This window comes from Fonsecaea nubica (genome assembly GCF_001646965.1).
Source record: "Fonsecaea nubica strain CBS 269.64 chromosome Unknown Scaff54, whole genome shotgun sequence".
Taxonomy (NCBI): Eukaryota; Fungi; Ascomycota; class Eurotiomycetes; order Chaetothyriales; family Herpotrichiellaceae; genus Fonsecaea; species Fonsecaea nubica.
Genome location: NW_019173727.1, coordinates 157,143 through 180,157, shown reverse-complemented (window position 1 = coordinate 180,157; position 23,015 = coordinate 157,143). Strand labels below are relative to the sequence as shown.

General features: G+C 52.5%; 8 protein-coding genes across 8 annotated transcripts; 5 read left to right on the top strand and 3 right to left on the bottom strand.

Moving 5' to 3' along the window:
* Nucleotides 1-132: 132 nt before the first annotated feature.
* Nucleotides 133-1,632, bottom strand: AYO20_07634 (hypothetical protein; the record flags this gene model as incomplete). The annotated part of the gene is made up of 1 exon (XM_022645919.1): nt 133-1,632. One exon carries the CDS (start codon nt 1,630-1,632, stop codon nt 133-135), a length of 1,500 nt encoding a protein of 499 aa, XP_022498164.1.
* A 616-nt stretch (nt 1,633-2,248) lies between these two features.
* Nucleotides 2,249-5,861, bottom strand: AYO20_07633 (V-type proton ATPase catalytic subunit A; the record flags this gene model as incomplete). The annotated part of the gene is made up of 3 exons (XM_022645918.1): nt 2,249-4,685; nt 4,737-5,349; nt 5,405-5,861. The coding sequence occupies 3 exons, from the start codon at nt 5,859-5,861 to the stop codon at nt 2,249-2,251; spliced, it is 3,507 nt and encodes a 1,168-aa protein (XP_022498163.1).
* Nucleotides 5,862-7,652: 1,791 nt separating this feature from the next.
* Nucleotides 7,653-9,611, top strand: AYO20_07632 (hypothetical protein; the record flags this gene model as incomplete). The annotated part of the gene is made up of 3 exons (XM_022645917.1): nt 7,653-9,243; nt 9,293-9,455; nt 9,506-9,611. 3 exons carry the CDS (start codon nt 7,653-7,655, stop codon nt 9,609-9,611), a joined length of 1,860 nt encoding a protein of 619 aa, XP_022498162.1.
* An 837-nt stretch (nt 9,612-10,448) lies between these two features.
* On the top strand, nt 10,449-13,156 carry AYO20_07631 (vacuolar protein sorting-associated protein 1; the record flags this gene model as incomplete). The annotated part of the gene is made up of 5 exons (XM_022645916.1): nt 10,449-10,813; nt 10,878-10,947; nt 11,022-11,116; nt 11,179-12,936; nt 12,988-13,156. The coding sequence occupies 5 exons, from the start codon at nt 10,449-10,451 to the stop codon at nt 13,154-13,156; spliced, it is 2,457 nt and encodes an 818-aa protein (XP_022498161.1).
* An 861-nt stretch (nt 13,157-14,017) lies between these two features.
* On the top strand, nt 14,018-15,118 carry AYO20_07630 (hypothetical protein; the record flags this gene model as incomplete). The annotated part of the gene is made up of 1 exon (XM_022645915.1): nt 14,018-15,118. The coding sequence occupies one exon, from the start codon at nt 14,018-14,020 to the stop codon at nt 15,116-15,118; it is 1,101 nt and encodes a 366-aa protein (XP_022498160.1).
* A 1,666-nt stretch (nt 15,119-16,784) lies between these two features.
* AYO20_07629 (hypothetical protein) lies at nt 16,785-18,500 on the bottom strand (the record flags this gene model as incomplete). The annotated part of the gene is made up of 1 exon (XM_022645914.1): nt 16,785-18,500. The coding sequence occupies one exon, from the start codon at nt 18,498-18,500 to the stop codon at nt 16,785-16,787; it is 1,716 nt and encodes a 571-aa protein (XP_022498159.1).
* Nucleotides 18,501-20,421: 1,921 nt separating this feature from the next.
* AYO20_07628 (hypothetical protein) lies at nt 20,422-21,249 on the top strand (the record flags this gene model as incomplete). The annotated part of the gene is made up of 1 exon (XM_022645913.1): nt 20,422-21,249. The coding sequence occupies one exon, from the start codon at nt 20,422-20,424 to the stop codon at nt 21,247-21,249; it is 828 nt and encodes a 275-aa protein (XP_022498158.1).
* Nucleotides 21,250-22,558: 1,309 nt separating this feature from the next.
* On the top strand, nt 22,559-22,969 carry AYO20_07627 (hypothetical protein; the record flags this gene model as incomplete). Its single annotated transcript, XM_022645912.1, has 1 exon — nt 22,559-22,969. The coding sequence occupies one exon, from the start codon at nt 22,559-22,561 to the stop codon at nt 22,967-22,969; it is 411 nt and encodes a 136-aa protein (XP_022498157.1).
* Between the last annotated feature and the right edge of the window lie 46 nt (nt 22,970-23,015).

Below are 23,015 nucleotides of genomic sequence, written 5' to 3'. Positions count from 1 at the left end.
AAGGCGTGCCCTGTTCGCCATATTGCCGCCTTCTGTTTGCGAAAGGCGTGCACTTCCTCATGGAGCATCTTTGCCCAATTACTTTGTACACGTTGTGCATTGACAAGAAATGACCAGGCTCGAGGTGAGGCCTCATTCCTGGCCGTCTTCCACGCCCCTGCCCTGCGGGGTCCATTCGGTAATGGCCCCCTTGCAGGAGACGAAGATGCTTTTTGGGCCGTCCCTGACGCGGGCGATGGCGACACAGGCGACGGAGGACTCGAAGCGGTGGTCGTTCAGCGGACCCGGGAGCATGCGGCCCGTGCTGGCCGACCACAGTGCGACGTAGTTGTTCTTGTAGCCGTCGGTCGAGGTGCGCAGGACGATGTTGAGCTCCGGGTCGTACGCGAAGCTCACGCCGTACCAACTGTGCTGGTGGGTTTCGGGGACGTTGAAGGTCAGCACGGCGGGGCTTGCTTTGTACGTGTTTGCCCGGGGCAGCTGGCTCTTCAGGGTCGGTGGCGGCGCGAAGCGCAGGTCGTAGATCTTCACACTGCGCTGGCCGCTGATCAGAATCCGGTTGCCGTCAGGGAGCGCTGCGAGGTTGGTGACGGCGTCTGAGTGTTGGAGCCGCGTCGCCGTCGTCCGGCCGCCCTTGGTCGACGGCGGCGGTGCCCGGATGTCGCACAACAGCAGTTTTCCTGAACGCGCACCGCCCATGATGACGTTGTGGTCCTTGAAGGTCGCCCTCAGCAGCTCATTTGTGCCCATCGGGTATTCTATGTGCGGGTAGCTCGTATGCGAAAGGTCCATGAGGTATACACCGCGCTCCGTCGCCGCCGCCGCCGTGGTGTAACTGTCCGGCTGTGCAGCCAGGTTCCGTACGGTGCGTACCAGTGATGCCTGGTGAACCATGTTGTGTCTATCCGCATATGGGCCGGAACCACATGCTCCCACCTTGACCATCGCCTCCGCAGGGGAAGCATATGCAGTGCAGTACTCGGACCAAAGGACCAGGCCGGAACCCATGGAAAGGATATGCTGGGTTCTAGCTGCGTCTCCAATGTCCTCGGCATTTCTGGGCGTGTACAGTGCGCTCTTCTCATGGTTTCGCGGGAGGGGCCACTTTGAAGAGTCTACCAGTTCTTGCTCCGCCACGTCCAGTTGCGATCCCAGGTGAAAACCATACATGCGGGTTCGAATAGCTGCCCTGGTCCCCGTACTCAAGATACAATCTGTAAACAAGGTGCCTGAAGCTTCCTCGATGGAAAAGCACCCAGAAATCAGCGTGTTTTCATTCAGATAGTCCGCCCTCAGCGTCGAGCGTGGCGAGAAGTCACTAAAGGCTATTTTATCCGTGAGTTGAGCAGCGTAGTATTCCGACACCAGTGCTCCAGCAGTCTTCCGCAGATTGCCCAGTCGTCTGTCAAATACCAGCAGAGGATGCTGCAAGAGCCTCGACCGCGTCACCGTCTGGGTAAGCTTCAACTGGTGTTGAAGTTCATCCTGCCGTCGGGATTTCTTGATTATCTTGTCGGCTCTGACCGCCTGACGACTGTACTTCGAACCCGATGGCGCCACGTGATTTGGCTGGATTTTGAAGTAACGGTTCTTTTCGGCATCGAAATAGTACCCGGGCAATTCGGCCGGCATGATGTGGCAATCTGGAGATCCCGGGACTTTCTGCCTCAGATATGGTTGATAGCGATCATTGGAATTAGCGAGGCCACCACGGCGGATCGTCAGCAGATATCACTAGGACCCAAGGCGCTCGAGATATCTCTGATCATCATCTAGAGACACCAGTGCCAGCAACAAACAGCGATATGCACGCAAACGTAGTTGAGCGGGGAAAGAACATGAGAGGAAACGAGGGTTACTCTGCAAAGCCGCCAAACATGTTGTCATAAAACGCAGCGGGCAGGCAGATACCAAAAAGGGAAAGGCGCAGCCTCGCAAGGCTTCCAGGCTAAGGAGTATTTCGATGCGAATTGCAATAATCGCAAGGACAATCTTACTTCTTGACTCTTGATTGAATGTGAAAAACCAATTGCTGTTCCGTGCCGAAGGAGCCGCTTGAATCGAGTGTAGCCGCCTCGTCGTCGACATTACACCCGGTTTGAACCCAACCGAACCTCCGGTGCCAGTTTCTAATATGTATACGAGCGTCAAGAGCATCGACCTCTACTTGTTCAGCCCTCAAGATCTGTCCCCAAACTTATGGAGCCGCCTGACCATCAGTCACATCCACCAACTCCGCTCCTACCCTTTACTCATCGCTGACACTCGCAAATTTCTCGCTCATCTGCTGTAACAATCGGTCATACTTCCCACTGACTTCCTCCTGATCATCCGGCAACTCGAACTTCATGCTTCTCAAGCCATGCTGGATCTCTGACGTGGCCTCCCTTACTTTCGCCCAGCTCAGACCACTGCTGACGGCTTTTTGTGCCTCATCGTGGAACTGCATAAACGCCTTCATCATGTATTCAGTCTTCCAGAGGGGACAGAATTGATCGTAGTCACTGTATCCGTTTTGTTGAAGGAAGTCGTCTTTGAGCATGGCCGCGACGTCGAGAATGATCTTGTCTGAGTCGCCAAGGGCCGATTTACCCACAAGTTGGACCACTTGGTCGAGGTCTTCGGAGTTTGTGAGGAGTTCTTTGATGCGGTCCCTCAGACGAGGGAACTCAGGGTGGTCTTTGGCGTAGAATTTATCGAGAATGTTGGTGTACTTACTGTATGAGAGCGAGGTATTGACGCTAGGGAAGTGTTTCCTCTGTGCGAGTTTCTTGTCGAGCCCCCAAAAGACTTGGACGATACCTAATGTGGCAGACGTGACTGGATCAGAGAAATCTCCTCCCGGCGGTGACACGGCCCCGACAATGGAGATACTACCATTGCGTTCAGGAGAGCCTAGAGCGGTGGCAGCACCTGCACGTTCATAGAACGAGGCCAGTTTCGCAGACAGATACGCCGGGAATCCTTGATCCGCAGGCATCTCTCCCAGTCGCCCAGAGATCTCACGTAGCGCTTCAGCCCATCGAGAGGATGAGTCCGCCATCATCGCCACCGCCTTGCCCTGATCGCGGAAATATTCAGCTACTGTAATTCCGGTGTAGATGGAAGCCTCGCGAGCTGCGACGGGCATGTTGGAAGTATTGGCAATCAAACAAGTTCGCTTCATGATGGGCTCCTTGCGACCGTCGATGGTGATGGATAGTTCGGGGAAGTCCATCAGAACTTCGGCCATCTCGTTGCCTCTTTCGCCACAGTTGTGCACGAGCATCAAGTTACCCAGAAGGAATTGATGGTCGGAATCGTCGGGCAAAGTGATGCCATAGTAGGGAGCAGCTGGTTTCTCGACGACATCGAAGTAGACGGGCTGGGCCTTGCGCTCAACACTTGTTGGGGCGGCAGTTCTGTTGCTTGAGAGAGCACATTTACTCAGGACTGATTCAAGGATTCCAGTAGCAGTCATGTAAACGCAGAAGGCCTTCTCCTCTTCGGTGAAGACGCTGACGCACAAGCCGAGGGAGCGAGCGACACGAACGAGTCCCTCGCAAACCGCTGGGTAGACGGTCTTTACAGTTGCACTCTGCTCGCGATCGTTGAGCTCGACCTGCCCTTGAGAGTCGATCAAACCTGCTAGGAAATGCTCCCTAACTTCGAAAGACTCGGAAGAAAGCCAGAGCGGGACCATTTTGAGCCGGTCATCGGAGGAACCACGGACACCAGTGGCTAGAACCATGTCCCAGAAGACATTGTTGGTGTTCAGCCCCTTGGTCGAGCCGGTATTCATGCCTTTACCTCGAAGCTCGACAGCTAGGTCATCGCCCTCGTGAAAGTTGAATCCGAGATTCTTAGCAACTTCGAGTGCAGCGGAGATAGAGTTGGCCGGTCGAGAATGCTTGACATGGATTTCACCCAAGACCGTTCTTTTGCCAGGGGCGAAAGTGACCAGGTCAGACTCCAAGTCAAACATCTTGCCGTACTCTTCGAGGCGGTCAACTAACTCTGTGTCTTCTGGATCGACCGACATCCTCGAATCTGCGTGATGGCCATTCCCGACCCAGGATCCAAGCAGATAGGCCATCTGAGGGGCGAGATGGCCATCGAAGCCCTTCTGGACAAGGTGGGAGTTGAGCGTCTCGTTTTGGAGGAAGATGGGGGAGATGAGCTGCTGGGTCGCCTCGCGGACATGAACATCGACGAAATCAATGTCGCGCGCTTCGATAGCCCAGTGGAAATCATCGCGTGGTATGCTGGCAGCAAAGTCCTCGGCGAGGCTGCGAGCCCTTTCGCTGCCGCCATGAGAGTCGTGTTGGAAGGACTTCGTGTATTGCTTCAATTCGCGGACGACATTGACGCCATCTTCAGTAGCTGCTTGGCGAGTATCGAAAGCAAAGAAGGACACACTGGATTGCATCTTGCCTTCAAGGTGATGATCGAAGATGCTGACACGTTGGGGAGTCTGAAGGACCAGAAGATGCATGGCGTTGCAGGTATACGAGACTTCTCGGAATGTCTCGTCCTGATGCTGAGTCTTGATACCGATTTCGTACATGGTCTCCTCACCTCGGGGAAGAGCTTTGACGACGCGAGCTTTACCATCCTTTCCCATGACAGAATCGCCGACAGTGATGTCTTCGATGTTCATGTTAGTCCCATCAGCCATCATGACAGGCGTGCCAGCAGCGAAACAACTGCGAATTTTCGTCAGTAGATGTATCCCTCAAAGGAAGAGAGCAACTTACCCAACATAGACGATGATATCACTGTTGGAGAATTTGGAAACGGACTGGGAAATAACAGTTTTGCCGCACCCAAATGCACCAGGAATGCACACAGTGCCTCCTTGGACTGAAGGGAAGAGGGCGTCGAGGACTCGTTGCCCGACAATGAAAGGCGAATCGGCCTGTAGACGTTCGTTGACAGGTCGAGGAACCCGGACGGGCCATGTGTGCATCATTGGGTATTCCTTGGTCTCGCCATTGAACTCGAGCGTAAGCAGAGGTTCGTCGACAGTGTAGTCACCCTTGGGGGCAATCTTCTTGATCGTGCCTCTGGCTCTTGGGGGTAAGAGAATTCTGTGTTCGTTGACAAGACTGTTCTCAACCACTTTGCCCCAGACATCACCACCACTGATATGATCTCCTTCCTTCATGGTGGGGGTGAAGGGCCATTTTTTCTCTCTATCCAGAGAAGGAACGGAAATGCCGCGGGGGATGTAGATGCTGTTTGTATTGCCAGCAATGGTCTTGAGCGGTCTCTGGATTCCGTCGTAGATTGTTTCCATGAGGCCAGGGCCGAGCTCGACGGATAAAGGTTTGCCAGTTCGCAGGACAGGATCTCCAACGGTGACACCAGCTATAGCACAGTCAATGAAGGGCACCAGAGTCAGTCGGGACGGGCGCTGACATACCAGTCTCCTCGTAGACCTGAATCGTCGCCTTGTCGGCCTCTATGCGAATGACTTCGCCCACCAGTGCATCGTGGCCGACTTTGCAGAGCTCATACATGGCGACCCCGATCATGTTCTCGGCGACAATGACCGGACCAGAGACGGAAAAGACAGTTCCATTCTGGTGGTCATCGCCGATACCACTCTCCTTTGAAGCGGGCATCCTTCTGTATGTGCGAGCAGTTGTGTGTAGGGTCTGGAGTGGTTGTGGAAAGGCAAAGACGGAAGAGCTGTTGTCGGAGCTGGGACCCGCAAGCTCTCCCTCGTCTAAATCGTCCTCGATAAGATCGGGGAGGCCAAGCTGCAGGTGAAGGTACTTAAGATCCGATACAGTAGCAAGGTCGTCAATACTCTTGCCAGTTATAAATTCAATCACCGACTTTTTACGTTTGAGGCGAGGGCGACCAAATCCAAGCATATGAAATCATCTTCTGCGGGAAGCTGTTTAGGTGCACTTTTGAATTTCGGGGGGTCGGGGTAGGCTGCTGCGAATAAGTTGCAGGCACACCTGGTGAGTTACGCTTCAAAGTTTGGCCGACGCTGGGAATGTACCTCGTAGTAGTGAAGATACTGTCTTGGAAGCATTCCTTGGTTGCGGAGGAAGATGACCTATCTACTGAGGACCTGTATATACCTGGTACACTTGGATATCCCACCGATACTCGCCGAAGATGTCTGTGATTGACTCTCGCATAGGACCTTGATACCTGATCTCTCGCTTTCGAATCTGACCCAATGCCCCGTCATATTGGCCGAGGCTTCCCCTGCAGCTGCCAGCTCCCAGCTCCAACCAATGACCCCAACCCCACCCATGGCAGCGTCTGCCAGCCTTGGACGCTGCTGCCAACGCCTGGCACCACATCGACCTGGCGGAGTTGCCACATGGCAAAATATCAATCATCGTGGAGGGTTGTCTGGGGACTCGTTAAGAGGCAAGAAGGGGCCCAATTTGTTTGCGCGCAGGACAGGGAACCATGGTTCCTAAAATGTGAACGCAACGTCTTATCTTGGTGCATCATGTTGTCAGGCTCCAAAGCTTGAAAGGAAGGGGAACGAACGTGGGATGGTGTGAAACCGGCCTGGCAGGTAAGTAGTTTGGGTGCTGGAATGGTTGGTCACCAGTGTCGGTGTTAACGAGTGACCTTGGAAGAGTAGATCAGGTGGTTCACATAGTCTAGGTGCGGTGGGCTACCTGGGCACCTGGGCCAGGTGAAGAGAGCTTGAGAGCCTAGAAACACTGGGCAAAGGGCTACCTGCTACCTGCGCAGTAGGGTGGATTACTTATATTAGTTTCGCCGCTCAGTGGGTGCCCAGTTATAGTTTAGTTGGAGATACGCTGCTGCTGCGGGCAGGCAAGGCAGGCTACTGGCTCCGACATCAACCCGTCCCCATCTCGTCATCTACTCCCTCTTGAGTTGAGACCACGAGCATTCCCACTCACTACAACTCCTCTAACATCCGCCCCGACAATTCCTGATCCTGATATCTCTCCACGACCTCATCTCTCTTCATCAGTCGGCAAAGTTGTTACCCCAAACCCGTGATCCGTCTTGGTCGAGCAACGCTATCGACTTGCGGTGTCCTCTCTGACTTGACGTCCACTGGGGCAATTCCCTGAACATCAACCACTGCGGTTGTGACCTCTCTGCCTGTCTGCGAGAGTCTTTGCATGTGCCATTGAATGAAATAGCATACAATTTCCTCCAGACGTCCACAGAGCCGCTCACCGCCTCTACTTGCACGGACAGGTATTTGGATACAACTGCTTGCCTTCATTTCCTGATCGAAGGAGCCCCCGCGGTGATATTGGCGGCTTTGCCGCCACCACGAGCTGGCAAACCAACCTTTAACCAACTATAACCTAATCACTACCGACGACCCATCCACCTCGACTTACCCCGTATACTCTTCCTTCACAGATTCTACTTCCCCCAACCCCAATACAACCACAATTGACGAAGCCTCCAATTCCACTGGAGACCCGCTTTCGACCAACTCAGAAACCCCCACGGCAAGCCAACCACCTATAGAGCAGGTACTGGCTTCTCAAGAGCTGGGGAGACGCAGGAGAAGGCGGTCATCGTTTGAAAGATCCGCTGAAGCCGATAACAACCAAGGAGGACCTGGTCAGACATCGGGAGAAACGTCTCAAGAGCCTCGATCCGGGGGCGAACATAGGCCGAAGCGCAGGCGAACCGAGAGATCCAATATGAGAGTCAGTGAAGACTCGGAGCAAGTATTTTCCAATGGCCATTCCACAAGTTCCAACGGTTCTACTCCAAGGAAGCCCTTCCACTCCGGTCTGAACGGCCATGTGAACGGATCTAGCCCTTCATACGCAAATGGAACCTCCAAAAAACTGGCTCCCGTTAGGTCGGCCACATATCGAGGTCACAACAGGGAAGAGGTGGTCAGAATTCTGATTCAGGGCTTGCTAGATATGGGATATTCGGACGCTGCCAATGTCTTATCTAGTGAGAGTGGATATGAGCTCGAAAGCCCTTCAGTAGCTGCCTTCCGACAAGCTATCTTGGAAGGCATATGGTCCGAGGCAGAAGCCATACTGTTAGGATCGCATCAGACAGACCGGGGTGGACCCCTTCTGGGTGACGAACAATATGGAGATGGACTCGTACTCGCGGAAGGCGCCGATAGAGGGCAGATGCTGTTCTGGATCCGGCAGCAGAAATTTCTCGAGCTACTCGATCGACGCGACCTGGGCATGGCTCTCATGGTTCTAAGACAAGAGCTGACACCCCTCGAACACGATATCCACCAATTGCATGCCCTTTCAACATTACTTATGTGTCCACCTGAAGATCTCAGAACGAAGGCGCGCTGGTCCGGCACAGTGGACGAGTCAAGACAGATGCTGCTGCAGGACCTATCTCGGTCAATCGCACCCTCAGTCATGATTCGAGATCATAGGCTAGCGGAGCTCTTTGACCATATAAAGCAGAGCCAGATTAACCAATGTCTTTACCACAACACCGCGGAACCTCCATCGCTGTACTCGGATCATATCTGTGACCGTGAGGACTTCCCATCGCGGACGTTTCTCCAACTCGAGGATCACACCGGTGAGGTTTGGCATGTGCAATTCTCTCACGATGGTACGAAATTGGCTACGGCAAGCCAGGACCAAACCGTCAACATTTATGAAACAGTGACATTCAAACGGCTTCACACCCTCACTCATCATTCGGCCGGGGTTACATACGTGTCTTGGAGCCCAGACGACACCAAAATCATCACTTGCTCGCAGGATTGCAAAGCCCGTGTCTACGATATCGAAACAGGACGACTCGAGGTGACCCTTGAGCATCAAAGCGTAGAACATAACTACGGTATCACCGCCGCTGCGTGGTGCCCCGACTCCCAAGGCTTTGTCACTGCAAGTCACGACCGCAACTCGCAGCTGTGTTATTGGAATCTCCGAGGCTCGAAGCGCGAGAAACCGGAGCACGTCTGGCCCAAGGGCTTCCGCGTGCAAGATGTGGCCATCACCGAGGACGGAAATTGGCTAGTTGCGCTTGACCTTCAGAATATCATCCGCGTCTTCGACATGCACACTTATCGAGAAGAGCCACCCATTAAGGTACTGAGCAGGACGACAAGCATTACTCTAAGTCGCGATGGCCGCACGGTTCTGGTCAACCTGGTCCTTGGTGAAGTCCATATGATTGACTTGGTTACGAGAGACACCATTCGCAAGTTCAGCGGACAGAAACAAGGCGAGTTTGTGATCCGGAGCTGCTTTGGGGGAGCCGCAGAGAATTTTGTGGTTAGTGGTTCAGAAGGTGAGTACTTTTGCCATCCGTGTTAAGGATTTACTAACTGAGGGATCAGATGGCTTGATCTACGTGTGGCACAAGGAGAACGAATCGCTAATCGAGAAGCTGCCTGGGCATGGTCGAGGTCAAAGTGGTAAGGAGTGCGTGACGACGGTGGACTGGAACCCCAGAGATGCCGGCATGTTTGCGTCTGGAGGGGATGACCGCAAAGTGCGAATGTGAGTTTCTAAAGCTCCCTGATTGGGCTCTCAATGCTAACAGCATACAGATGGACAAATTTGCGTTCGCCTATTGAGGGCCTTCCGAGCAGTTTGAACAGGTCTCTTGCTCGCCACGACTCAGAACGCACTAGCGCCTTGAGGTCAACACTTTGATGCCCGGCATATCAAGTTTCTAAATGGAGTTGGCGGCATTTGACAGAGGACCACATGGACTATGTTTATGGTAACGAGGGACGACTTGCACAGATATAGAGAGTTTGGATACAGCATTGCATTTGGGGGTGTCTGACAGTGTGGTTTGTGTTTGGACCAAAACAAGAGCAAGTCTCCGCCTGACAGGCACAGGCACAGGCTCGGGCATTGGGATGTTCATTTTCACCAGCAGCATCGATGCATCCCACAGAGAATGAAACTTGGATGCGTAGGTGGGAGTGAAAGGAGCATGATGGGATTCCGCCGTCAGCGGCATGTCTGATCGACGTCTACTTAGATATAGCTACATCGCCCTATCTTTACCAGGACCTAAAGCCTACTACTTTGCTCAATACTATGAAATGATAAAGGCACTTGTGAGCGTGTCAGGCATTGGGTGGAGGGAGTGAATGCTGCGAGGTGAGTGGTCCGGGACAAGGTATACAAGTATGTCAGTCACGAGGCCCCAGGCAACCTGGCTTCCCTGCTCATATCTCAGATCCCTAGCACCGTGATCCAACCCTCTTGCGGTTATACCCAGTCAACGGCAATACGAGTAGGGGTGCAATTCATGGTCATCTTCGAGAAAGTTCTTGCAGAGGGGGCTTCGTCTCGCATCTGCCGCCACACGGTGATAGAGATTGAATGGTGCCTAGCCATACCGCCACCACCCTGACAACGCTTGGTGCTGTTAGTTTCGGCCCTCTGGGAAACCTGTCGCGTCATACATACACAATAGTGAGGATACCACCCCTTCTGGAGGTGACCAAAGGTGTTGGATTGAAGGTTGCCTGCTGAATGTCGCCTGCGACGCGCAACCTTCCGTTTCTATTTGGCCGCCAAGAACAACCGAGTCGTCGGGCAGCTGCGAGCCCAGCAGGAGTTGCACCCACCGTGACTGCAGCCCCCAAAGACACAGACGCAGACGCAGGCGCAGGCGCAGGTGCATCACCACTGACGCTTTCGTCCCAAGATTTGGCCAACATCCACAACATCGATATCACTCCCCATCATACTCACTCTCGCCCTGCGCGCAGATCTCTCGACCTCGCTCTTCAAACTTCTGCCAGAACCAGCATCGAATCCACCCGCTCCGATTTACTTCAAGATCCTCTTCCGCTGACCTTTGGCCCAACCATGGCGGCAGCACCGGGGGGCTATTCGTGCGTTTCCCGCAGCAAATGTCAACAAATTCATGAAACCGTGGTCTTCTGACAATTTCTACAGGATTAACGTGAACGACCCAACCCTCATTTCTCTGGTCAACAAACTACAAGATGTCTTCACAACTGTTGGGGTATGCCGTCCATCAATGCCCTATTCCCAGTCGCCAGCTGTTCTGTGCACCCAATCTGACCGTCTTTCTCCCAGGTCCAAAATCCCATTGATCTACCTCAGATTGTCGTTGTGGGTTCGCAATCCAGCGGCAAAAGCTCAGTACTCGAGAACATAGTGGGAAGAGACTTGTAAGCGCGTGCTCTTGACTTGATATTCCACCCTCCCAGACATCCACTGACTCCTATTCCAGTCTTCCTCGAGGTTCCGGAATCGTGACTCGTCGACCTCTCGTCCTACAATTGATCAACAGACCAGCCCCGGCCAAACTTCAGACCAATGGCGTCACCGAGGAGGACATGAAGAAGACTACCGACAGTCAAGCCAACGTGGACGAGTGGGGAGAGTTTCTCCATCTACCCGGTCAGAAGTTTCATGATTTTAACAAGATCCGGGATGAGATTGTCAAGGAGACAGAGGCAAAGGCAGGCCGAAATGTTGGCATTTCACCACAGCCCATCAACTTGCGGATATACTCGCCTAACGTACTCACTCTCACATTGGTCGACTTGCCTGGCCTGACAAAGGTGCCCGTAGGGGATCAACCAAGAGATATCGAGAAGCAGATCAAGGAGATGGTGCTCAAGCAAATACAAAAGCCCAACGCCATCATTTTAGCAGTTACGGCAGCAAACGTTGATTTGGCAAATTCGGACGGTCTTAAACTTGCTCGAGAAGTCGACCCTGAAGGTCAGAGAACGATCGGTGTTCTAACCAAGATTGATCTCATGGACTCTGGTACCGACGTGGTCGATATTCTTGCTGGTCGAATCATTCCACTGAGGCTGGGCTATGTCCCTGTCGTCAACCGCGGCCAACGCGACATTGAGAACAAGAAGCGGATAGATTTGGCCTTGAAAGCGGAAAAGGAGTTTTTTGAGAACCATCCATCTTACCGGAACAAGGCTTCATACTGTGGCACTCCGTATCTGGCCAGAAAGCTGAACCTCATCCTCATGATGCATATCAAGCAGACACTACCGGACATCAAGACCCGCATCGCGACCTCGCTGCAGAAATACAGCCAGGAATTGGAGCAACTGGGTGCTGGCGACTTGCTTGGGAACAACAGCTCAAACATCATTCTCAACATCATTACCGAATTTGCCAACGAATACCGAACAGTTCTAGACGGAAACAGTGCCGAACTGTCAAGCAACGAACTTTCAGGAGGTGCGAGAATATCGTTTGTTTATCACGAGCTGTACTCGAATGGGATAAAGGCCATCGATCCGTTCGACCAGGTCAAGGATATTGATATTCGAACTATTCTTTACAATTCGTCTGGATCATCCCCGGCTCTGTTCGTTGGCACCACTGCTTTTGAGCTCATTGTGAAGCAACAAATTCGACGGCTTGAGGAACCGTCTCTGAAATGTGTCTCCTTGGTGTATGACGAGCTGGTCCGTATCCTCAGTCAACTACTGCAGAAGCAATTATTCCGAAGATATCCTCAACTCAAAGAGAAATTCCACGGCGTCGTCATCTCCTTTTTCCGGAAATCCATGGAGCCAACAAACAAGTTGGTGAGAGACTTGGTTGCAATGGAAGCTTGCTACATCAACACCGGCCATCCCGACTTTCTCAACGGCCATCGTGCGATGGCCATCGTGAATGACAGACACAATGCCAACAAGCCGACACAAGTCGACCCCAAAACAGGCAAACCCCTGCCGCCACAGGTGCCACCTCGGGCAGCGTCACCCAGCTTGCCTACTGATGGCTCGGATCAAAACTCAGGTTTCTTTGGGTCATTCTTCGCCAGTAAGAATAAGAAGAAGATGGCAGCCATGGAACCACCTCCGGCCACGCTCAAAGCCAGTGGAACATTATCCGAGCGGGAGAATCAAGAAGTGGAGGTCATCAAGTTGTTGATCAACAGTTATTTTAATATCGTTCGAAGGACGATGATCGACATGGTGCCGAAAGCAATCATGCTTACACTCGTCCAGTAAGTGCGGCAGCATCTGTGCATTGATTCCAACTACTGACCAATAACAAGGTTCACCAAAGACGAAATGCAACGTGAATTGCTTGAGCAACTCTACAGAGCGCAGGAACTCGACGACCTCCTCAAGGAGAGCGATTACACCATCAGACGACGCAAGGAGTGTCTACAAATGGTGGAAAGTCTGAGCAAAGCCAGCGAAATTGTCAGCCAAGTGCAGTAGAGTGGCCAGTGACGGCAGGCAGCTCCCTCCGGCAGCATCCCAGTCTTCGGAACAACCCGCAAATCGAAGTCTGTCTCTCTGGTAGGTATGTGCCTGGAAACAAGGCCACCCGACAAGCTGTGAAAATGCCGGAAGAGAGGCTGCTGCAACGATATACGACGCAGACGCAATGGCAGCAAGGGCGGCAACCTTTCCATTCGTCTTTTGAACCGTATTACCATGCGGTCAGATTCAACAGCAATGATACCACAACCCCTTCGGACCTCATTTTTGGAGCGATTTGGATTTGGCACAGAAGTTTAGATTAGAATGCGACATGAGGAACACTCTACGAGACTGACATCAGTGAAGGCACCCCGGTTGGGTGTTGTCGGCAGCAACAGATGAGACAGGTCGCCATTAATGGGAATGGATGGCAAGCGAGTAAGATTGGAGTCCATGTAGGGTCTCGCCAGCTGGGCGTTATAGGATACAGATGGACTGCCTATGGCGAGAATGACATTCATTGAGGTTTCAATTTCCATATGAACAGTTCGACTCGCGCCTCAGCCTTGTGCTCGACGCGTTGGGGATCTGCGTCATGGCTTGGCGAGGCAAGGCTGACTTTCTCATATTTCCTTCACATCCATCCTTGACCTCGTGACATAGACAAAATGTGAAGGTGGACAGCACTGAGAGTGTTGCCCCGACCAATTGGTTGCACATAACTCAATAATCTGACAACTCTCGATTTCCCAATGCCAGATCGATGGTGGCCAAGTGCGTGATTGCTTCTTGTTCTTGAACTCAAGTTCCAATATCTCGGCCTACGATCCGTCAAGACAGGAGACTGCTGTGACGGGACAATCTACGGCGGCGGCCATGACTGGACGGTACATTCCCCCCGCCCTCCGCGCGAGAGGCGATCAGCAAGTTGGCGAGGCCAGCAACCGCGATAGAGACATTGGCTCCACGCTGCCACCCTCCGGCCCGCGTGGAGGGTATTACAGTCGACCACTGACGAGCAGATCGGACGCTATTCTGGACGGCGACGACCTCTGCTCTCCAAAGGAGATTGACCGCCATTTCTGGCAGATCCGAGAGTACGAGGATCCCGGGACCAGACAGAAGACGTTGCATGATTCGGCTGCCACGCCGGGGGTGGTGAGCTACGTGCTGCTGTTCAAGGACGCGAATCCGCGATGGGACGAGGATGGAGTCATCTTTACGAAATCAAGTTTGGACTTGTTGCCTGCTGATCTTGCAGATAAGTCTAAGGAGAGAGGTGCTGCTGCTGCTGCGGATGGGACTCTGGGTGTAAATGACAAGGCCTCTTCAACCTCTCACGGCGACCGTCACGAGAACAGTGGTGGGAATGAGACATCCGGACAAGAGCACGGAGAGGCCCAACAACGACAACAAGGCGATGTAGCAGCTACATCTACCACCTCACCCAAAGCCGAAAAGCTACAACCACGCCCAGGCCCCATTGCGGTCTTCAGTCAAGTCCGGCGCACTCAATTCGACTCCTCACGCAGCTTCAAATTCGCGGGGTACTACCGCATCGTCCGTCTTTCCTTCCTCCAACCCCACTCACCCGACCTGGTCCGCATGCTGGAGCAGAAGTGGAGCCTGAGAAATCCGCGCACGGGACAGGTGAGGCAGAGACAGAGAGACCCGGGCGCGTGGCAGGAGAGTCTCAAGATGAAGTGGGCTGTGGTCAAGTTTGAAAGGGACGAGGAGGCGATGAAGAGTCTGGGGGAATTGAAGATTGAGAGGCTCGACGACGATGACCAGGAGGCCGAGGGCGGTGATGGGGAGGGATTGTCAGGTGGCGCGAATGGAGGACATGGTCGGAGGATGAGTGGCCGGAAGGGACAGAGAAAGGGGGTTAATGAGATGTTGCGGGAGTTGAGAATGGGTGATGGTGAGGCGAACAAGGAGAAGAATGAGAGGGAGCAAGAAGAGAAAGGCACGGCCTGACGATGGCGACAATGGCGGCGAAAAGGCGTAGAAGCACTGCCAGTGGGGTTCACTATCACGTACGAGCCCCCTACCGCACTGCTCTGTGGTTATGACGGCCAGTATGTGATGGACTCGCCGGACAATTGATTGAGAAGAGACGAGAAGAGAGATCAATGAATCCTCCTCCCCGTCAGGACTCGGGAGTATCCGTTCTACAGAGTAGAAATGGAAATGGAGCTGGATTGAACCATGAACCGGGCTCTACAAGTGAGAGTATGTAGGCTGTCAAGGCTGTATCCCATCGAGCACCCGTCGTTTTTCTTGCCTGTATCTTATTTCTCACAATGTGTGAATCGTGAATCTTGTATTTTTGTCCTCAGTACCTACATGTACCCATCTACCATCTACCATACCACCATGATGGAGGGACAAGAACCTTCGATTGGCTTGTCTCTGGACCTGTACCTGCACATATTCCAAGTACCTACCTACCTACCTACCTACCTAGCCACCTAATTACATGTACGTTCTGGCCTACTCTGGCATGGCCTGATCTGATCTGATCTGATCCAAGACGGAGGCCGTACCTGCTACCATTCCAAATGCCCTTCAGCTCCTCACGAGATACTACGGTCCATTCAATTCCACTCTCCGTTGAAATCTCCCTTTCCTTCTCCTTCGTGGATGTACTTGTATGGACCCTTGTCTTGCACCTCTCTAACTCTCACTCTCCGACTCCCCCTCGTTCTCGTCCTTATCCTCTCCTGTTCCCTTTTCCAACTCCATTTCCCACTCCTTCCCCCTTCTCCTCCATCATCATCCTCGTCGTCCTCGTCCCCATAAAAGCTGTACCTCCGCAAAACCGAAAGCGGGCCCGGTCGGCATCGGCATCAGTGGGGCCAGGAGCCGGGGCTGAATTTCCCTCGACGTCATGTTCCTTCAAAAAAGGAGTGCTTGTAATTCCCAATGGGGAGAGGATTCTTCGGGGGAGAGTGGAAACTGACAATACTGCTTGCTGTCAATGTCATTGGGTTCCGGCACGCTGGGGCAAAACCTTGGGATGCAGTGCACGGGCCACACAACTCACAAAGTTCCAGTACAAGAACTGGTGGTGCCTCATGTAGCGTGACATCATTGACATGACCAGACGGTGGAATGACATGTTTCAGACAAAGTCTCTTTCAGGTGTAAGCGACGTGGCCACGCACAAGATCCAATGGACAGATTAGATAGCTATTCATTCAGTCTGCAGGATAGATGTAGAGCCTGTTCTGCCAGCTCTGTTGGTAATGTAATACATACAACAATCCCCTGTTGCCCGGATGCAAGACACGCAAAAAATGTAAACAAGATAGTAAATGCCGGTGACCGTGTCCAAGTCCACCGTGGGGTATCAATGCAGTTGAAGTGAATGAAAGAAGAAAAGCAGTTTCCCGTCCCAACCCTTGCATGCAAAAGTTCGTTCGACACCCAGTCGTTTCCTGATCGTAACCCATGAGCTCTGGCTGCTTCCATGTCTTCGTCGTTTAAGCAGCCCCTGTGTAAAAGATTCCGTGAAATTGCGCCGTTAATATGTCCTCTGTCATGTTTGCTTTCCTTTCCGCCGACTAACTCTCACGGATGCTGGAACAACTAGTTCTCATATCTCATCTCTTCCCTTTGGCCTCAACATTGATGGCTCTCCTCAGACCTTGAAAATGCGCTTTGCGATGGGGAGGTTTGCCTCGTATTCAGCAACTTCGTTCCTGAGCGCCAGGCGATGAGCTTGCGGGAACCGATCAATGTAAGATTGCGGGATGTTCTGCTGCGTCATGTCCTCGACCCAGCCCCATTTTTTGAAGGTAGTGTACATTTTGCTGAGTTTGTTGACATCCACATTTCCAAACAGTTGAAACTGGGCTTTGCCGACATTCAAGACCTTAAACTTGGGATTGTCCTCGCCGAGTTTCTCGAGGTTGTACTCCACAAACAACGCAAGACCGATGAAGCACCGTGCCTTTTGACACTTGTACAAGTCGGAGCTCATAGCCAACAGCTTGCAGAGCTTGACCTCTTCTGGATGAAGACCGGTGCGATCGCCAATATCCTGAAGCTCCCGGATGTCCTTCAGTTCCTCTGCCGTGAAATCGCAACGAGGCAGGTCAATCTCCGGCCCGTTCTCAGGCAGAATCGCGTCGTTGAATGCCTCATAGTTATTCTTGTCTTCGGAGCGTCTGTTGAGAGTGTCTTTGATGTTTCGGCAGAGTGATTCGCTTGGACCCCTCGGTTTGTCTGAATTACGGTTTCTGGTGTTCTTAGACTTGCTGTCCGCGCTTCGCTGAGTTTTGGGTTTGCTGTCCGAGACAACCTTGTGCTTCTTGACCGTCTTGTTGGAGTCGGGCTCCTCTGAGGTCTCATCTGTCACAGTCTTATCTGTGACAGTCTGAGTGCTGTCACTGCGTGGCTCTTGATTTTCCTCAGTGTATCGACGTTTCACTCCTCTGGTCCTGCTGAGCGGCTCGTCCGCCAACTGAGCGGCGGCTTCTGCGAGATCTGCCAATTTTTTCTGTGAGGGAGCAACTGCAGCAGGGCGCTTAGGTGGTTGCTGGTTGTTCTTGACAGGCTTGACGGGCTTGACGGCCTTTGGTTTTGAGACAGGTTTGCTTGACATAGAAGGAGCCCTGGAGGCACGTGGAAGAGATGATTCCTCGGGAATCCACTCCAGAATAGAAGGTTTGCCGTTGAAAAGATGGTTCCTGATGTCCATCAGAACCGAGTCCATGTCGTCACACGGGTATTGTGTCAGGAGGCCCGCGAACGCCAGTCGCTTGATGCCATGCCATGGCCCTGGCGAGCACGACGTGGCATCACAAACGGTATTGACTCCAAGACCGGGCTCAAACCAGTCAATACGGTATTTGAGGAAGCGCTCCACTCTTCTGATGAGCTCATCTCCACGAACCAAGCGACGCTCCCTCGGCACCATCCGGTCATCCAGCGAGTAGATTTCAGAAGCACGGAACTCCAGGGGCCCCTTTGCAGCCGCCCGAAGAATGAGGTCGTAGTCGCGACTCATCAAGTTTATTACGTCAGGACAATCAGTGTCTGAGTATGCGCTAGGGTCAGTGGTCGACGGCGCGATCGAACCAGGTTCCGAATCAAAGAGACCCTGCACGGGGAACGACGAGGAATGGGAAGAGCTTCGTGACAAGGTGGGAGTTGGTGGGAGGACCTCTGACTGATCAACCACCAACACCGGGTCGTCGTCCTTGTTTTCGCCGGGAACATTGGCGCTGAACTCGTGTTCTGGTGGATCAGGAGGAGTGATCAAAGGGTTCTGGTTGAGCGCGGTCATATTGATCTTGAGTGTAGAAGGTAGGCTAGATGCCTCACTTGAGGATAGAAGAGACTCAGAAGCCATCTTTGTCTGCTCTGATGGAAGCGAGTCGAGGAGAGGAATACCGGGCTCTATGTCCCCGCGCATATGCGATGTCTGGTCCACCTCTTTCTGATCAACAGACTGTGGTCGGGAAACAAGCGGACTGAGCGGGGGAGAAGGGATCGATATATGATGCTGCGCCGTCGCGAGATTGAAGGTCCTCGTGGTGGGGTCCCTCGTCGTTGTAGAGAGCAGCGGTACCACGGTTGGGAGTATTTTGAGTTTGCGGTTCCAATGGGTCGATTTCTTGCGCTCTGAATGAGTCAACAGGCAGAAGGGTAGGATGTCTTTAGGGTCAGTTGGTAGTTCTCAAGGCGGGAAAATATTGTGCTGATAAATGGCGACAGTAAAGATACTTGTAGTCAAACAGATATCCCTGTAGGCAGCGACCAACTCAATGGAGCGATCAATGACAGAGAATCAGTATTGTGAGTAGAATAGTTGTTTGTGACTATTGAGTAGATCAATGGAGACGTTCAATGGGAAAGAACAATTGGGAAAGAACAATGGGTGACAGTAGAATGGGATGAATAGCAGGTGCGGCAGTGAGTGAAGGCGGAGGCGGAGGCGGCGCGGCAGGCAGAAAACATGGCACTGTAGAGTAAGCCGTGGACTGGGCCATTGGGGGATGAATCAGAGTATGCGTCATTCTCAGGTGGTACTACGGGAGGCGAAAAGCAATGAAGGTCAGGCAAACAGATTTGAACAATCAAGTGTTTGGTTCAACACCGAGATCTTGTGATTTGGTGAGCATGGCCCTGCGAGTGGTGGCGGAATGGCGGGATCAGGCGGTGGTTTACTTCTTAGTCAAAGCAGAAGCGGCCGTCAGGCAGTCATAAGTTTCGGATAAGAGGGGGCAGCGCATAAAAAAGCATCAGGAGCCGCGCCCGAACCCAAGACAAGGTTCCAGGCAGAGAAGGAAGACAATGGTTCGCATTGGAAGTGACAAGAAAGGAAGAACCAGCAGTCAGGTGGCAGTAGGTGTGGCAGTGGAAAGAGGAGGAAAAAGGAAGAGAGAATAAACGCAGAACCATACGTGTGTGGCGGACAGAGGCAGAAGTTTCTTCCTTGGCACGGCGGCGACGGAGCCAGACGGTGTTAGCGGTGGCAGTGAGTCAGAAGACGACTAAGCCCAGGGCTTTCATTGGCTGGATCTCGATCGAAGCCAGTGGATTGTAGAGGCCCAATCCGCTAGTCCCAGTGTGTCATATCTGGCTCGTGACCTGGGACTCACGGCGCGCGGCTTATTCCGGAACAACTCTATATCCGATTGTCCGGCCACTCCGTATAAACAAGTCACATCCCCCCTCAGGTTTCCAGCTTGAGGGAGGAGGACGGTTTGATAGATGTCTGTGTTGATTTCTAACCATTCTGAAAGCAATTATCGATTTTGTTTGGCATGACGCCGCCCACAATGACTTGAACTTTCCTAGTGGATATGGTTGAGGCTAGGCAAATTCCGACCGCCTATTTACCATCGCACCCAATATATGGAACCAATATACACTTCAGGCCGTCCACCAGATCGTCTGCCATCCAAAGGACGTTCAGCCCACGTGGGTTCTTGGCAACTTTGCGCCTTTGCTCGTCATCTTTCGTTACCCTCGCTTACATAACCGACTGGAGAATTGTACCAGCCGGTGTATTATTCCTCCCCTCTCACATCCTGTACCATGACAGATACGGTATTCCTTGACCGAAGCGGTAATTTTTTCCAATCCAGAGACCATATTTCACCCCTCCTCCGCATATTTGCTGGATTGTACATTTCTATATAAATCGATATAAGCTGGAGCCATAGCTAGGAAAGTTGCCGTAAGTTTCGTTGAATTCATTGATTGTACTAATTTCAGGACTGTATTCCCTCCCCCTGGTCAGTTCTGCTACCAAACATTCGATTACCATGGCCTCTCCTCCCATTCATTACCTGTTGCCAATTTTTCCTGGATTCCAGCTCCTCGACCTCGCTGGTCCGCTGGATATCTTGAATTTACTTTCCACTCAACTTGATTCCGAAAAGCATCCCCTATCGTTAACTTTTATCGCTGAGACACTCGACCCGGTACCGGTTAAGCCTATTTCCCCCAAATCAGCCAACTGGACATTCGACCTTCCAAACGCTTTTCCGAAGACAAACGGCAGAGTCAACCTCACGTTCAACGAGTATCTACAACCAGACACCACATACGCAGATTTTCTGGAAGCCCTCAGCTCTGGCAAACAAGGTTCCCACGTCGACGTTCTTTTCATTCCTGGTGGGGTTGGTACACGACTGAGACGCATCCATCCTGATGGCAGCAAGTCATCTAACATCCAGAGCTTGCTCGATTTTGTGCCGAAGGTGGTTCCTCACATAACCACCGCCATATTGACAGTCTGTACGGGATCCGATGCACTTGCACAGACTGGACTGCTCGATGCACGGCGTGCAACTACCAACATGTCCCGGTGGGCAGAGGTAACAGCCCGAAATCCAAATGTTGCGTGGGTGAACTTTGCTCGATGGGTCCGGAGCCTGCCGTCTGAAGTGCAAGGCAAGAACAACGCCCCCATCGAGATCTGGACTTCGGCCGGGATAAGTGCAGGGATGGATCTAGCATTAGCATTTGTCGCGCAACACTATGGTGGCCAAGATGTGGCGAGAGGTCTGGCTAAGGCTTTGGAGTATGACTGGCGCGAAACTGCAGAAGGCGAGAAAGATCCGTTGTATGAGAAGTACTACGCTGTTTGAATCTTCGATCAACGGGTCGACGAGTGACAGCAGAGGGAGGATCGCTAGTCGTGGGATCCTCAGCATTGCAGCCACTCGAGAAAAGCAGAGTCGTCAATTTTTAACAACCAGAGGGAGCCACAGCGCTCTGGCTCAGCTGTTTACTCTCCACTCCATTCATAAAGTCGAAACATAAATATCATGGGGTCGAAACGGCTGCATACACCATCAGAGATCCTGTTATCTTTTCATGACAAAATTACTGACACTACCCTACCAGATGGTCCCTTGGAGGGGATGATAGCCTTGGTGAACTGCGGCCACCAATCTTTACTGGTTGAACCAACAGGCACCACACCTTGAAACGCGAATCTGTCAGTTCCAGAGGAATCTCTCTGGACTAGTGTCCGAAGCCTGCCACACTGCTGGTTGTCTGCTCCACTTGAGCACGACGTCCCGAGAATCACCCTCGAGGAATTCACTCAGCCCATTCAAAGCTGGGATCAAGTTGGGTTGCTGGTTCTTCTCACCGCTCTTCTTGTCTGTTGATCTCGCTCAACATGTGGTCGCTGTAACTATCAGCGTCCTCTGGAACAATGACAAAGCAACCCAAACGCGCATAGCAAGCATCCCTGACTTTGACAGCCTCACGGGAACCAGAAGGAAGAGAACGTTGATTTGCCATGTCATTCCGGATTTTGTCACGCCTCCACCTAGCTTGATGGCTTTTCAATCACTTGCTCAATCACCAGGAACATATTGACCTCTTCACATCTGTACTTCTGCCTCTATGCGCATTCCGCGGTTCTTTGGATGCGTTCTGAGATGAAAAGGTGATACAACCTTCCTATTGTCTTTGTCGACTGTGCGGCGTTCCTGCTTCGGATTTGGTGGAGTCTGTAACCCTCTGCCTTGATATTGTACAGAGTTCATTCGAGATTATCCGAATCGAGTTGCTCAATACCGACGTTATGCGATTGTTATCGACGGTGGCCTTCCCTTTGTTCACGATTCAGCGATAATGTGTTTCTCTTGCGGCCGTTGCCAGTGTGATTTGGAAGATTGGGCCTTGGTCGATCGGGAGCTTCCACATACAATCAGCATTTATCCCGAAGAAAGTGGACGGTTGCAGGGCGCCTGTATCAATGGGGTGGAACAGGAATATCCTCAGGGGGGACGCGGGGGATATGGAGACCAGAGCCAGCGGTCACCTCTTACGAGTCCCGGTGCCCTGGACAGGAAACGAAGACGCCATGCGCAATTCAGGGCCGCGTGCGCATCAGTAACAAAGAAGCCCGTTAACCTCACTACTCGACGGAATGATCAGAACATGCGCCAAATTCGCAATGCGAAACGAGATGCCCCGGAAACTCCCAAGGATAACGGAAAGAAGACAATCCGGGAAGAGGACGGCTGGGAGACCAAAGTGCCCCTTTTCCCTCGAGACGACCCCTTGTACTCTATAGCTTACAACAACAACGGCACCACCTTCGATTGCAACACCTTCGACGATGAGGGCAGCAACGAGAACGACAGTGTTACCGACCCGGCCCTTTTCGCCACGACGAACTATGAAATCGACGACGAAGACGAGAGCATGTGGCAGCGGAGTGGGGCTGAACCTCCCCCGTCTACCACTGCTACCATATCTAGTGATCTTTCCTTGGATGAGGATCTCAACAGCAGACTGGGCCGGGTGCCGCGTTGGGTGGGCAACTGGGAGTCCGCCGATACTTTCTAGGAGACCGTCTCTTGGAGTCCTGAAGAGTGCCCTATCATTTCCCAGA